Consider the following 15,680-nt stretch of genomic DNA (forward strand, 5'->3'; position numbering starts at 1 on the left):
CAGAAGGCAGGCATGATTAATAAAGCATAGACTGGTTTATTTTTAAGATATGCTTTCAAACTGACTTTCTATATTTTACATCATGAAACATTTAAAGATTGACAGAAGCTGAAGATTTAAATATGAGTTTCTCCATCAATGATGGATTTATTGAAAAAATTAACAATTGTAAATATTTTAAATAATTAAATTATTTCTACTTCAATTCTATGTGATTTTTAATTATATGTTTCAAAATAATTTGCCATCACTCTATTCTGCATGGCATTCAAATCAATCAAGATAATTTCCATAAAGATGCATTACATTGCTGATACTTTATTATAAAAATAAACTTGTAAAATATATTTTTCTTGCTCTGTACAGCAGGTTGGCCTTGAACTCTCAGAGATCTGCCTGCATCTAAGATATATTTTTCTTATAATTGCATAGTTCATATATTTTCTTTAAAAGTCCTCTGGAGAATAATGCATAACCAGAGCTTTGTCAATGAGTTTATACTTCTAGGGCTTTCACAGAATCCCCAAATTGAGAAAATTTCATTTGTTATATTTTTATTGGTTTATCTTGCAACTCTTGTGGGTAATGTTATGATTGTGGTAACCATTATCTACAGTTCTACATTGCTGGGATCCCCTATGTACTTCTTCTTGGCTTTCCTATCCTTCTTGGATGCATGTGTCTCTTCTGTTGTCACACCAAAGATGATTGCAGATTTGCTTTATAAGAGGAAGGTCATATCTTTTGAATGTTGCATGACACAGGTATTTGCTGTGCACTTTTTTGCTGCAGTGGAAGTCATCATTCTGGCAGCCATGGCCTATGACCGCTATGTGGCCATTTGCAAACCCTTACACTACTCTTCTATCATGAATAGGAGGCTCTGTGGCATTCTGGTGGGAGTGGCCTGGGCTGGAGGATTCTTGCATTCTATCATACAAATTGTCTTCACCTTGGAATTGCCTTTCTGTGGACCCAATGTCATTGATCACTTCATATGTGACTTGTTCCCATTGCTGAAGCTTGCCTGCACTGACACACATATTTTTGTCATTTTGGTGTTTGCCAACAGTGGGTCTATCTGCATCATTATATTCTCTTTTTTGCTTGTTTCTTACATTGTCATTTTATTCTCTCTGAGAGGTCACAGCTCTGAAGGGCGACGCAAGGCTCTCTCCACCTGTGGATCCCACATTACTGTTGTAGCTTTTTTCTTTATTCCCTGTATGTTAATATATGCACAACCTACATCTGCATTCCCTTTTGAGAAAAATGTGTTTGTATTTACAGATGTTCTTACACCATTGCTCAATCCTATAGTATACACTTTCAGGAATAAGGAAATGATAACTGCCATCAGAAAAATGTGTAGGAGGCTGGTAGTGATTTCTGGTTAATTTTAAAACAATGTACTTAAAGGGCTGAGGAGATGGCTCAGTGCATATACATACTTGTTGTTTCATATTAAGGACCTTTATTTGGATCCTTAGCACATACCCTAAATGATAGTATGAGGAACGCTATGACCATACATTGTGAGCACACTGTATATTTTGCTGTGAATGTTATAAAATACACTTTAGAAATTGCTATAGCGAAGAAATGATGGTGTCAGTAAGAACTACTGAGCATCTTAAATAGAACATAAAAGATAAACATAAGATTTAGTTAATATCCACATTTGGTGGTTTTGATCCCTTTGAACCCCTTACCTAATTTGATTTTCATTTTCCAAGAAGACTACATGGAATAGAAATGCTTGGGAATGGGTATGGGATCTAACCACTGCACTATTGATAATTAAGAATATCAGAATGCATTGCACACTGAAACAAATGTAATCAATAAAATAAAAATTTTCTTTGCAAATAAAACTAAACAAGATCACTAATAAGCTTTGGCTATGCAAATTTGAGACTCGACTACAATAGTCTTTTCAGCTGTGTAATTCTCTGGGAAAACTTATTTTTAATACTTAAATTCTCCTAGTACATTTATTATTTCATCATTATTTTTATGTGATTTTTATAGAAGATCTTCTTATTAAATCAATTTTTATAATTAAAACATAAGGCTTGTGTCATTTTAGGGTCATAAAGTACTTGTTCTATGCCACAGGAAATGGTGAGGATCTGGATCTGAATACAAATCTCAAGAGTCTAGAGAGATTTCCTTTATTCCTAAGTATCTTCATTGTATGAAATTCTTAATTACATTATGAGATGAGTAGCATGCTCTGTGCTTTGTTTATTCATTGCATTTCTATGTCCTTTCTCCTTTGTCAATGATAATGTGTAAATTAACTTATTTGTCTGTCTTTATTTATCCAATCACTCATAAGATTTCTTTTTATCCTGCATATCACATATGATAGACCTAACCTATTTATGTAGGGTTTATGGAAGAGCTGTCCATGAGAAAAACAGCTGGGTCTCAAAGTTAATAAAATTCCCTTAGTATGATAGGAACATGAAACCTGAGTGATACTTTAACATTTTCATTTTGACTCTTTGCTAACACTTGGAGATGAGCATGTAAGCTATTTATAAATACATTTATCCTACAATCTCATAAATTTTAAATCATGTTTTATAGAATAGTATTTTATCAAACAATCTCATAAATATTAAATCATGTTTTTTTTTATTTTATAAAACTAAGTCCATTTAAGTGAAAACAAATATTTATAGACAATATTTGGGAATTTGGGCGTTGTTCTTTCCAAACTACTTCCTGCTGGTAAGGGGCGCTGTCATGTGGGATTTGAAGAAGATTCAGAAATCCTGGCTGTAGTCTATAAGGCTGCTTTGTCCAGCTGTTTTGAATGTAGGATCACCTGATACTCTGTTTCAGGTGGTCTGGCTTGATCAAATCACATTAGTCTGGAAGGAATCCACATCCTTTCATTTTCTGTGGAAACAAAAATAGAAATCCTTTTCCCCAGTAACTTGTCCTTGAACTTAAATTTTGGAGTCAAAGCATTGTTTTTTTTTAATTTAATTTATTATTTTACATGTTGATCCCAGTTCCCTCTCCCTCCCTCCCTCCCTTCTTCCCTCACTCCCTCCCTCCCTTCCTCCCTTCCTCCCTCCCTCCTTCCCTCCCTTTTACCCTCTCTGCCCTCTCACAAGCACTCTAACCACCCTCCCCTCCCATCCTCCCACCCCAATTTCATATGTAGGGGAATGCTATCCAGTTGGGGTCATGTAGATATGACAGGTCATGTGAAGTAGGGACTAGGGCTTCTATCCTGTCTCTAGATTAAGGCAGTTATCCCTCCATGGGGGGGGGTGTGTTTGCAAAGTCCTTTCGTGCACCAGGGATACATCCTGGCTCCACTGTCTAAGGTCCCTTAGGCTGCTCAGTCCTTCTGGCTGAGACCCCTATTCAGGGGGGGCTGAGTCAGTCCCATGCTGGCTTCCCAGCTATCAGTCTGGTGGCCCATTAGCTCCTCCTTGTTCAGGTAAGCTGCCTGTATGTGTTTCTGCCGCCTGGTCTTGTCCTACCCATCTGCATCTGGGTTCTACTTTGACACAGTGTTTATGTATGGGTCTTTGCTCCTGTTTCCAACAGGCATTAGTTGAGGGCTCCATGGATAACTTAGTTGTTAATCTCATTCTGCAGGAATGGCATTTATGGTAGCCTTTCCACGGAAGCTCAAATTGTTAGTTGGCAGCAGTCTTGTAGTTCTCTAGACCTTTCTTTGTGTTCAATTTTATCTTCAAACCAATATTGGCTCCCTCTTTTATGTTCTCTCTCTCTCTCTCTCTCTCTCTCTCTTTCCTGTCTTCTATTCCTAACCAGGCTCAATCTTCCTGGTTGCACATGTTTTCCTTTCCTCCCCCTCATTTTCTCCCACTTCTCTCTCCATTCTCTGCCCCACCCCCAACTTCCCCTGAGCTCTGGGGGTTCTGTGAGGGACTTTATATGAATCTCTTAGAACACATCTTTTATCCTAGTTCCTCTGGTGGTGTGAATTATAGGCTGGTGATCCTTTGATCTAGGTCTAAAATCCATATATGAGTGAGTACATGCTGTGTTCCTCTTTTTTGTGACTGGGTTACCTCATTCAGGATGGTTTCTTCAAGTGCCATCCACTTGCCTGCGAATTTCAAGATACCATTATTTTTTTCTGCAGAGTAGTATTCCATTGTGTAGATGTGCCACATCTTCATTAACCATTCTTCAATTGAGGGGAATCTAGGTTGCTTCCAGGTTCTTGCTATTACAAATAGTGCTGCTATGAACATAGTTGAACAAATGTCTTTGTTGCATGGATGTGAATCCTTTGGGTATATGCCTAAGAGGGGGATTGCCAGGTCCTGTGGTAAACTAATTCCCATTTTCTTGAGGAACTAACTGCCATACTGATCTCCAAAATGGTTGTATGATTTTGCACTCCCTCCAGCAGTGGAGGAGTGTTCCCCTTTCTCCACATCCTCTCCAACATGTGTTTGTAGAATAGTATTTTATCAAAGACCTTAACATTGCATAACTGTCAGCTGATTAATCACAAGGGTTTATATTGTATTCAATTATTTGATTTCCTTCAGTTATGTGTTGCCACCAATATTCATATATAAGTGATTGGTACATCACTACTGAATCAGTATTACTCTCTTCATTTTATGAACAGGTTTCATTCAAACACAGACAACATAAAATGACATTTTAATGTTTATATAGAGAATACTAGATGGAAAAATACTGCATTAAAATTCTCACTATGGAAAACACCCACATATTATATTGATTCCATTAAATTCAAGGTAATTTTGTGTAAAAATGCAAAAACATGTTCATTGAAATATGATTAATGTGTATAACATATTTTTATCATTTGCAGATTAACATGAACCTATTTTGCCTCCATCATCCTTTTGAGAATCACATAAAACCAGAGCTTTATCAAAGTGTTCAAATCCCTGAGGCTTCCTGAGAACTAATAGATTGAGAAAATATTAATTTATTGTGCTTTTGTTGGTCTACCTGGCAACAGTTTTGTGGCAACAAGATAATTGTGGCAGCCACTATTACAGCCCTTCATTGCTGGAGACTCCATAATTTCTGTTTTTATATTCTGTTTTATATACTGGGTGCATCTACTTCTACTACTGTCATATCAAATATAGTTGTAGTCCAACCTGCTAAGAGGAAAGCTATCTCTTTTGTATGTTGCATGAAACAATTTTTTACTGTTTATTTCTCCACTGATGTGGAGGTGATTTTCCTGGCAGCTATAGCCTATGACTGCTAAGTAGCCATTTACAAACCGTTTCTCCAGGATTTTCCGTAATATCCTGGAAACTCTGTGGCATTTTGGTTGAGGTACCCAGGGCACATGGATTCTTGCATTCTACTGCCCAAATTATCTTTTACATTGCACCTGCCTTTCTGACAATCATTATTTATGTGACTTATTCTCATTATTGAATGTTGCCTGCATTCACACAAACACATTTGCAAATAGTGGCTCTATCTACACCATTATCTTCTCCTTATTGCTTGTCAAATTTTAAGGGCAACATAAAGCTCTATATATGGATCACATATTATAGTTGTGGTTTTGTTGGTCATTCTTATGTCATACACATTCCAAAATAAAGGAAATGAAAAAATGCCATCATGAAAATGTGGAGAAAATTGATAGTGGTTTCTGATAATTATTAAAAGATTACCCATACATTGATCAATGGGTAAGGGTAATTGTTAATCCATTATCAGGATATGAGTGGGAATTTTCAGCACCCATCTGAAAAGCAAACTATGTCAGTATATGTTTAACACAATGCTCATGAAATTAAAATGACTTGATTCAATGGGTTCAACAGAGTGCTAATCTATTCTAATAAGAGTGGGTTCTATATTTAGTGGAGAGATTGGCACAAGTGTATGATGTTTAGTGTTATAGTTATAGTCAGTACCCTCTTTTGATGCTATACTCATGGTATAGAGAGAAATACCATCCAACCCTCATATATACACATACATGTATCTCATACCACACAACACACAAATACATACATGGACACAAACAAAAATGTACACTTACAATACATAAAGCAGATGACAAAGATGTGATATAGATTTGGATGTGTATGCATTTATTAAATTATAATAGAGATAAAATATCAGTTTATTAAGTATAAAACAAGATTAAGGTGATCACATTGTTTTTCTGATTATAAATATTCACTCTGCATTGACTTCTCAATATTCTTAAGTGAATACTTAAGTGAATACTGTCCTGAATCCAGTGAAACATTGGAAGCAACTATAATTATTGGAATCATTGGAACTCTTTCTTTTCCTTTATTTATTTATTTATTTTTTATTTTACACATTGATCCCAGTTCTCTCTCCCTCCCATCCTCCCATTCCCCCCACAAGACCCCCATCACATCCCCAATTAACTCCCCAGGGAGGGTGAGGCCTTCCTTGAGAGATCATCAAAGTCTCTCAAGGCATGTCTCTAGGCTAAGTGAAAATCCCTCCATGCGGAATGGGCCCCAAAGTCTTTCTGTGCATATTTATGGATACATCCTGGATCCATTGTCAGAGATACCATAGATTTCCCAGGCTGCCAAACTCAGTCATACATTGAGGGGTTCTGGTTCAGTCTTATGCTGGTGTCCCAGCTATCATTATGGGGCCATGAGTTCCCCCTTGTTCAGGTCAGCTGTTTCTGTGGGTTTCTGAGCATGGTCTTGACCCCTTTGCTCATCACTTCTTCCTCTCAGAAATAGGATGGCAGGAGTTTGGTTCAGTATTCAGATGTTTGTGTCTGATTCTGGTTCCATCAGCTACAGGATGAGGGCTCTAGCATGGCATATAAGGTAGTTATCAATCTCATTATCTGGGGAAGGGCTATTAGACTATCCTATCTACAATTGCTAGATTCTTAGTTGGGGTCATCCTTTTAGATCTCTGAACATTTCCCTAGTGCAAAAATTCTCTGTAAACCTAAAATGGCTCCTTCTATTATGCTTTCTCTTTACTTGCTCTCCTCTATTCTTTTCCAGACTCAATCTTCCTGGTCCCACTTGTTCTTCTCTTCTCCCCTTCTCTTTCTCCTAACTTTCCATTCACTGCCCCCTATTCCTGCTGGCTCCCAATATGGTCAAGATATCCTCTTCTGGTTTCTAGCTATTAATGAGGGGCCAATAATATCGTGGTATATGGCATAGAGAAGACAAGATTGACAGATGGGTGCTAGGTTATCACATGATTTGTGTGTGCAAGACTGGAGCATAGATGAAGGATATGATCTTGAAGTTCCATTCTTAACTGAGGAGCCAATGGCAACAGATACATTCCGAGGGAGGTAGAGTCAGTTATATTTAGGGATATGGACTCTGAAAATCCAAACATGACCCAGAAGATGATAATATGTATGTGTACAAATACACAACACTAAGAATGCTCAGTGAGTGGGATAAAGAGGAAATTAGAGGGGATGGATTTGATTAAAAACTTATGCATCCATAAAACGGTACAATATCAAGTTTACATTTCAACAAAACAAATAAAAGAAAGGAAATGACTCAGAAAAAAATTAAAATTAACCCCAGATTAAAATACTGACTTGTTCTAAGTCATCTTGTCATTTTCTTTTTCATACATAAAACTTGCCCTTTGAAAAATTCACTTGTATGCATTCCTACTGTGGATGGGATCTTGGATCATTCACTGTGCATTTTACTCTCTCAGTATTCCTATTTCTCTCTTTCTGGCTATTATTTAAGGATTATTATTTTCAATTTCTTTTTATCCCCTGAATTTAATAAATATACAACTTTTAAAAATAAAAGCACAAAACTACCTAAGTAATTATGCAAAATAAAAAAAGTTGAGAGATCAAATGATGGCTCAGTCATACAATACTTGTTACAAAGTATGAGGATATAGAACTCATACAGAAGCTAAAAGGAAAAGTCAATGCCTACAATACAAGTAATTCAAGAATTATTGAGGTGGAGTGATGGGAAATGTCATTCTGTTGAAAGGCCCCAAGAGTTAGAAGCCTGTCAGAGAGGGGCCCTTGCCCCAAGAGACGAGACCAGACCACTGGATGCAAGAGGCTGTTTATTGTTTACACACAGGTACCTATGGATGCTTCAGTCTTTCAGGAGAATAAGAGAGTGTGTGTAGTTAAAACATATGCAGTTTATATAGGGTTGTGGTGGCAAGAAGCAGGCTTACAGAAGCAGAAGCATGGTTACATGGATTTCATTGTTTCATCTAAATGAAGTGATTGTAGTTAACCAAGGATAGTTGGTTATTCGGGTTGGGCACAAAGAATACACAGAATTCAGTAATGACTATCTCAGAGTCCTGGATACTGTCCTGCTGACCTTGCTTTGGTCCAGACTGCAGACCACAGATATCTGGTTGGCATCGGATGAGAGCAGCACCTGGTTTCCTGCTGTACTTTTCCCATAACTTGACCTTGGCAAGTTGGCAAGAGCAGTTCAAACAGGCAATATGCATAGTGGGGGTCTATGTAAATATGTTTCTTGTATTGGTTAATGAATAAAGCACTGTTGGCCAATAGGAGAGCAAGACAGGAGGGACTGGGAGATAAGGAGGATTCAGGGAAGAGGTAGGAGGAGATTCAAAATGTAGGATCAGGAGAACAGAGGTCCAGGCCCTCTCTCCGGTAAGATAATACCACGTAAAAATAGTTAGATTAATAGAAATGGGTTAATATTTAAGACAGAGCTAGCCAATTAAGGAGTGCTAGTAATAGGCCAACAGCACTATATCTTATACAGCGTCTCTGTGTGTTATTTGGGGCTGGTGCAGCTCTGGGACCAGGCTGGTGGGAAAACCTATTCGCAACAGTAGAGACCTGAGAGTGTTAGAACTCATTGGCCAGTCAGTCTAGCCTCACTAGTGAATTCCAGTTCAGTAACAGAATCTAGCTAGAAGATTCTATGGAGGAAGAAGATGAAGGCATGTTTCTTAGGTCCTCTGGATCTGTAGGTTCTAGCAAGTTTCTCCTAATGCTGAATAGCTAATATCCACTTCTGAGTGAATACATAACATAATTTTCTTTCTGAGTCTGGGTTACCTCGTTCAGTATAATTTTTTTTAATTCCATTATTTATTTTTTTTGGTAAATTTCCTAATGTCATTGCTTTTAACAGCTAGCTGAGTAATACTCTACAGTGTAAAAATATCACATTTTCTTCAATTGATTGTTTCCAGATTCTGTCTACTACAAATGAAGCTGATATGAACATCATGGTGTAAGTGTCTTTTTGGTATGGTGAAGCATCCTGTGAGTATGTGCCCAAAAGTATTATTATGTTGGGTCTTGAAGTAAACTGATTATCAATTTTGTGAGTAACCAGAGTAGCTATACAAGTTTGTATTCCTACCAGCAACTGAGGAATATTCCCCTTGCTCCACATACTCTCCAGCATGAGCTGCCACTTTTGCATTTAAAAAAACAAACTATTTTTCAAGACTGGAGAGATGGCTCAGAGATTAAGAGCACTGGCTGGTTTTACAGAAGTCATGAGTTCAATTCCCAGCAACTACATAGCAGTGGTGAGTCAGTTGAGCTTTGTTCAATTTCCAAGAATTTGTGGGCTTTCTACAAACAGTGTTGTTGAATTCTAACTTTAAACCATGGTGATCTGATAAGATGCAGTGGTTTATTCCATTTTTTTTGTATCTGTTTAGTTTTTTTTTTTTTTTTTTTTTTTTTTTTGTTACTAAGAAGATGGTTAATTATAGAGAAAGTTCCATGAGGTGCTGAGAAGGAGGTATGTTCTTTTTTGTGTTCTTTTGTGTTTGGGTGGAATGTTCTATAGATGTCGTTAACTTCATTTGTGTCATAACATGTTAGTTCCCTATGATCTCTGTTAAGTTTCTGTCGAAAAGACCCATTTGGTGCTGAGAGTGAGATGTTGAATTCTCTCACTATTTGAAGCAGGATTTAAGCGTAGTCTTAAATCTTTTACAAATGTGGATGCCCTTGTGTTTAGGGTATAAGTGCTCAGAATTGAGACTTCATCTTGATGGATTTTCCCTGTGATAAACATGACATGTCCTTTTATGTCTCTTTTGCTTAATTTTAGTTTGAAGTCTACTGTGTTAGATATTAGGATAGCTGCACTAACTTGTTTCTTAGGTCCATTAGATAGGGAAACTTTTCCCAACCCTTTACTCAGAAATAATGTTTGTCTTTGAATTTGAGGTATGTTTCTTGTATGCAGGAAAGGATGGGTCCTGTATTTTTGTATCCTTTCTGATAGCTTGTGTCTTTTTATAGGCAAATTGAGACCATTGGTATTAAGGCATATTAGTGACCAGTGATTTGTGTTGTTAGTATGGGTAGTATTTGTGTGTTTCCTTTCTTTGGGGTTTGCTGTTGTGACATTATCTATTTCTTGTGTTTTCGTGGATGTAGGTAGCTTCCTTGGGTTGTAGTTTTCCTCTAGAACTTTCTCTTGGGCTGGATTTTGGATAGGTATTCTTTAAATCTGGTTTTGTCATGGAATTTCCTATTTTCTTCATCTATTGTGATTGAAAGCTTTGCTAGCTTTCCATGGTCTCTTAGTGTTTGCAGAATGTCTGTCCAGGCCCTTCTGGCTTTCCGAGTTTTCATTGAGAAGTTGGGTATAATTTTGATAGGTCTGTCTTTATATGTTACTTGGCCTTTTTTCCTTGTAGGTCTTAGTATTCTTTCTTTATTCTGTATGATTGGTGTTTTATTATGTGGCAAGGGGGGGTAGTTTATTTGGTGTTCTGTAAACTGCTTGTAACTTCATAGATATGTCCTTCTTTAGGTTGGGAAGGTAGTCTTTTATGATTTTTGTTAATATTTATTTTCTATACCTTTGAGTTGGATTTCTCCTTCTTCTATCCCTATTATTCTTAGTTTTGGTCTTTTCATGGAGTGCCAGATTTCCTGCATGTTTAGTGTTAAGGATTTGTTGGAGTTAACATTTTCTTTGATTAATGAATCTATTTCCTGTATTGTATCTTCAATGGCTGAGATTCTTTCTTCTATCTCTTGCATTCTGTTGGTTAAGCTTACATCTGTAGCTCCTGTTCATTTATCTAGATTTTTCACTTCCAGAATTTAGCTATTGCCTTTATTTCAATTTTCAAGTCTTGGACTTGTTTGATTTTTTTCTTTGTTTCTTGGCTTTCTTTAAGGTAAATATTAATTTCTTCCAGTTTTTTATTTGTGTATTCCTCTGTTTATTTTTTAAGGAAAATTTTTATTTCTCCTTTAAGGGTCTCTATCATTTTCATAAAGTTACTTTTAAGTTGTTTTCTACTACTTCGTCTGTGTTGGGCTATCCATGCCTTGCTAGGACCACTAGTTTCTAGTGGTACCATATTGCTCTTTGTGTTGTTGAATGCATTCTTACACTGTTGTCTAGCCATCTCTTCCTCTAATCAGTACCAGTGGTTTCTGTAGCTCTAGTGGTTGCTCTTCCTTCATGTGTAGTTAGGGTCTCTTCCTCCAGGTGCAGTTGGGGCCTGTGGTTTGAATGGTCCCTGTGCCTTCAGGTGCCAGATGAGCTGGTACATTAGGCAGTCACTGTGCCTTTCAGTGCCAGAGGAGCCAGTGGGTTAGGTAGTTGCTGGTCCAGTGGCAGGGGATGGTTTGTCACTTTTATTCAGACATGAATGAGAAGGAATCTCAGGGCCAATTTGATTAGCATTTCTCTGATGACTAAAGATGCTGGACATTTGTTAAGTATTTCTTGGCCATTTGAGATTTCTCTATTGAGAATTCTCTGTTTAGATCTTTATACCCAATTTTTAATTAGATTATTTGTGTTTTTGATGTCTAGCTTCTAGAGTTCTTTATATATTTTGGAGATTAGCTCTCTGTCAATTGTGGGTTTGGTGAAGATCTTTTTTCCATTCTATGAGTTGCCATTTGGTCCTTTTGACAGAGAACTTTGCCTTATATAAGCTTTTTAGTTTTATGAAACTCAGTAACAGAGAGGGCTGAGGGAATCTCACAGTAAAGAGGAAATAGAATGGACATTATCAGTGTGTAAGAATGGTTGGAGCTAGAAGGAATGAGGATGAGAAAAGGAGGGTTCAGGTGTGGGGAGGATGGAGGGAGAGAGTACTGGGAGGGAGGCTACTGGAATATGGGCATCTCTGGGAGGAGCTAGAAACCTAGTATAATGAAAACTCCCAGGAATTTATGACAGTGACCCTAGCTAACACTCTTAGTAATAAAGGGTCTGAACTGTACATTTAGTGTAACCAGGCAAGACTTCCAGTGGAGGGATTGGGATGCCATCCCATCGACCTTTTAAACTATTTGTTCTGCCTACAAGATATGCTGGAGTAAAGATGGCAAAGAAACTATTTAAAAGACCAAGTAATGGTGGGCCCAGCTAGAGACCATGAGAGGGAGCTTACCTCTGAAGGCAAAGACCCTGAGGCAGGATACCCCAGAGAGCTAGTATAGAACCAAGCAAGATGGGCTAAAAAACCAACTTACTATTGATGTTTGCTACTCTCATTTATTGATGCCTAGTTCACCTGTCACCAGAGGGGCTTCACCCAACAACTGATGGGAATAGATGCAGAGACACAGAGCAAACATAAGGCAGAGCTCCAATAATCCTATGAATGAAGGGGAGGGGACATTGTAAGGGTCAGAAGGGTCAAGGTCACTAAAAATAAACAAATTAAGCTACATAAACAACTAACCTGGGTTCATGGGGCCTTACACAGACTGAGCCTACACCCAGGGAGCCTGGATGGGTGTGACCTAGGACCTCTGTTACAGTTATGTAATGTAGTGTTCTTGTGAAACTCCTGGCTCTGACAGCAGGGCTGCTTCTGACTCTGACACTTGGTTTTCAGACCTATTTGTCTTACTGGGTTGCCTTATCCAGCCTTGACAGAAGAGAAGGATCCTAGACTGCAACTTAATCCACCTTGCCTGGATGATTCATGGAAAAACAACTTGTGTCTGAAGAGAAATAATGGAGGAGAAGTTGATGACAGGGAGGGAGGGGTGGAAATGAAGGAGTGGAAAAAAAATAAAAAAAAAAAAAACAACAAAACAAAACAAACAAATCATATATATCTTTGGCATCTGCAGGTTACTCATATGTACATCATTTACATATCACAGATCTGTTCCTCCACAGTAAACACCATTCACAACAACTAACAGATAAGATGAAAAGTGAAATTTTCCTTTAGTGTCTAGAGTCTGTGGATAATGGTAGACTGACTCTTGGGATTTCATAGTCACAAAGGAACTCAATCAGAAACTGAGTTGGTGTCCATTTGTGTGACATGTTGTTCAAGAATCTGAACTCTAGTGCCTGTGTCCTGAGAACTTGAATGAAGTTGAATTTTAAGGTGATGGTTTAGTTTATTGAGTAGAAGAAGTTTTAGTACATGAGAATACAGAGTCTGTGCTGTGGTTCCTTTTACTACATATGTTCATGTCCACAGTATTTTTTTTAAAGAAAACAGTGGGAAGAAAGATTATTTTAAGTATCTAGTTTTCCAGGGTGAAAAAGAATTTGAGCAAGTTAAATTTGGCTGACAAGTTATGTATTGATATATATATATATATATATATATATATATATATATATATATATCAATAGTTCAAAGAAAATCTCTGCTCTGCACTAGGATATTAGAAAGCGTCATTGTAACAAATTCACATTCATTAAATGAAGTGCCATGTGAAATCTGAACCCTCTGGTTGGAAAGAACGTGAACTGAGAATGTAGCTGAAGGAGTTACTTTTCTAAGGAATATCTGCCTAGGAGCATGTTTTCACTGGAGTAGCATATAGAAGATCCTGTGATTGGATTGAAATTGTGAGAATTGTAATTTAGTCAATTATGTGTCATTAATGTTTACAACCTTTGCTATACTAGATATGTTATAAAGAAAAGGTCAGCTCATTCTGTTAAGATTTAGACATGATGCTTATGAATCATTTAGATTTTGATATAGCACAAGCCACTCAAGACATCTCAGATCAATTTTAAAAGGCCATTTTATCTTGATTCATCCTCTCCTTTTGCAGGAGATGCTATAGCTACAAAAGCATATGCATTATCGCACTTGCTTGTGAACTCTTGATGAAAAGTTGGCTCAGGTGTGTTGGCATCGAGATATGAACTGTCCCCTAATATTCTTTATTACAGAGGCTGGTAGTCAGAGACAGGTAAAGTTTTTTTTTTTGCCTCCAAGCTACCTAAGCCAGGACACACATGACAGAATGTGTGCTTCCCAAGACAGGTAAGTCTGGAAGGTTGAAGAAGACTACCTAAGACAGACACAGTCATCTGTCCTGTAACAGAAGCAGAGATATTTTTAAATTATATTAAGAAGGGGGAATTTGTGGGTGCCCATAAAGATGGCTGCACTCCATCTTGGCACAAAGACACAGTTCAAAGCTATCAGCAAGTCACAAGGCCTTAAGGTCAAAGGTGTGGCTACAGAAGGATATTTAGGCCATCTTAGTCTAAATACCAATAGACCTGAATCTGAGGTGTAGCTACTCCTGACTGTCAAGGCTAAGGAAGGAGAAGTTGAATCTGACATATGGCTACTCCTGATCTCAAGGCTAGGGAACAAGAAGTTAGAGCTAAGGTGTGGTTATTGAACCCTTGGAGTGAGTAAGAAAAGTCTGTTCCATATGCATGATAATGTTTTCCACTTTTTGGTTATGGTATAAAGAGTGTCAAAAATAAATGTGGCATTTCAGCATTGACTGATCTGTCCTCCTGACCTTTATTCTGTCTCTCTCTTTCTTTATTATCTATAGGTAGCCTTTGCCTCATCCACACCCCCCCACTCAGGTACGAAGTTGGGGCCCCTCGGCTGGCCCCAATTGCAGCCCCGCAAAAACCTCTCGTGACAGGGGTGTAAGGCTATATTTCAAGTTGGAGAAAAGAAATAAACAAAAACAAAAACAGAAAAACACTGAGAGCATTGTCAACAAGGTATTGGTTTTGTAGGCATGAAGTCCACAGTTGAGTGCCTAGGGTATTGTATCTGGCAGAACAAAGAGACATTACTGACACTGACAAGGTAGGAGATAATATCTTTAGAACCTAGATGATCCCTCAGATTTTCCAGGTGCCACAAGGACTGAATACCCAAGATTTCAAGATCATTATGCTAATGTTCTTATTTTGTATGGCATTCTTTTTTCTTGGTATGTCTCCTTTATAAGGGGAAGGTGAGGTCAATGCCATTGTATGTTTGAAGTATGTGACATTTTTTATTTCATAGGAGCTCAAAATTGAGAGCCCCTGAGAAAAGTACTTTCAGAAGGTGCTATGTGGGCTTTAAGAGAAGACCATCCAATATCTTCAGCAGCTTTGGACTATGCCTATTGGTGCAATAGTGCCATAACTGTTTGGAGAGTAATCATTCACTACTAGATTGATTGCATGTGAATCAATTGCAACATGAGGTAATACATACTTGGTAATAGAAAGCTGTAAAATACCTATTACTAGTGAGGTCACAAATATTCATGAAGAAACCACAATTATTATAATTCTAAATGACTAAGCTATCAAACTGTCTTCTAAATATCCATATTAATATCACTAGATTATTTTCATGATTAGACAGATAAGCTTCTTTTTGTAGTGTGGGGGGTATTAATATAGAGATTTTCAGCTAAGTGCTGAGAATAAGTAAAT

The 15,680-nt window shown here is 37.5% G+C and overlaps 1 protein-coding gene across 1 annotated transcript; it reads left to right on the forward strand.

The window, feature by feature from the left end:
- Window positions 1-467: 467 nt before the first annotated feature.
- On the forward strand, window positions 468-1,397 carry LOC127221976 (olfactory receptor 4C15-like). The gene has a single exon (XM_051183906.1). It carries the CDS (start codon window positions 468-470, stop codon window positions 1,395-1,397), a length of 930 nt encoding a protein of 309 aa, XP_051039863.1.
- The last annotated feature ends 14,283 nt before the right edge of the window (window positions 1,398-15,680 follow it).

This window comes from Phodopus roborovskii, unplaced genomic scaffold (assembly GCF_943737965.1).
Source record: "Phodopus roborovskii unplaced genomic scaffold, PHOROB, whole genome shotgun sequence".
Taxonomy (NCBI): domain Eukaryota; kingdom Metazoa; phylum Chordata; class Mammalia; order Rodentia; family Cricetidae; genus Phodopus; species Phodopus roborovskii.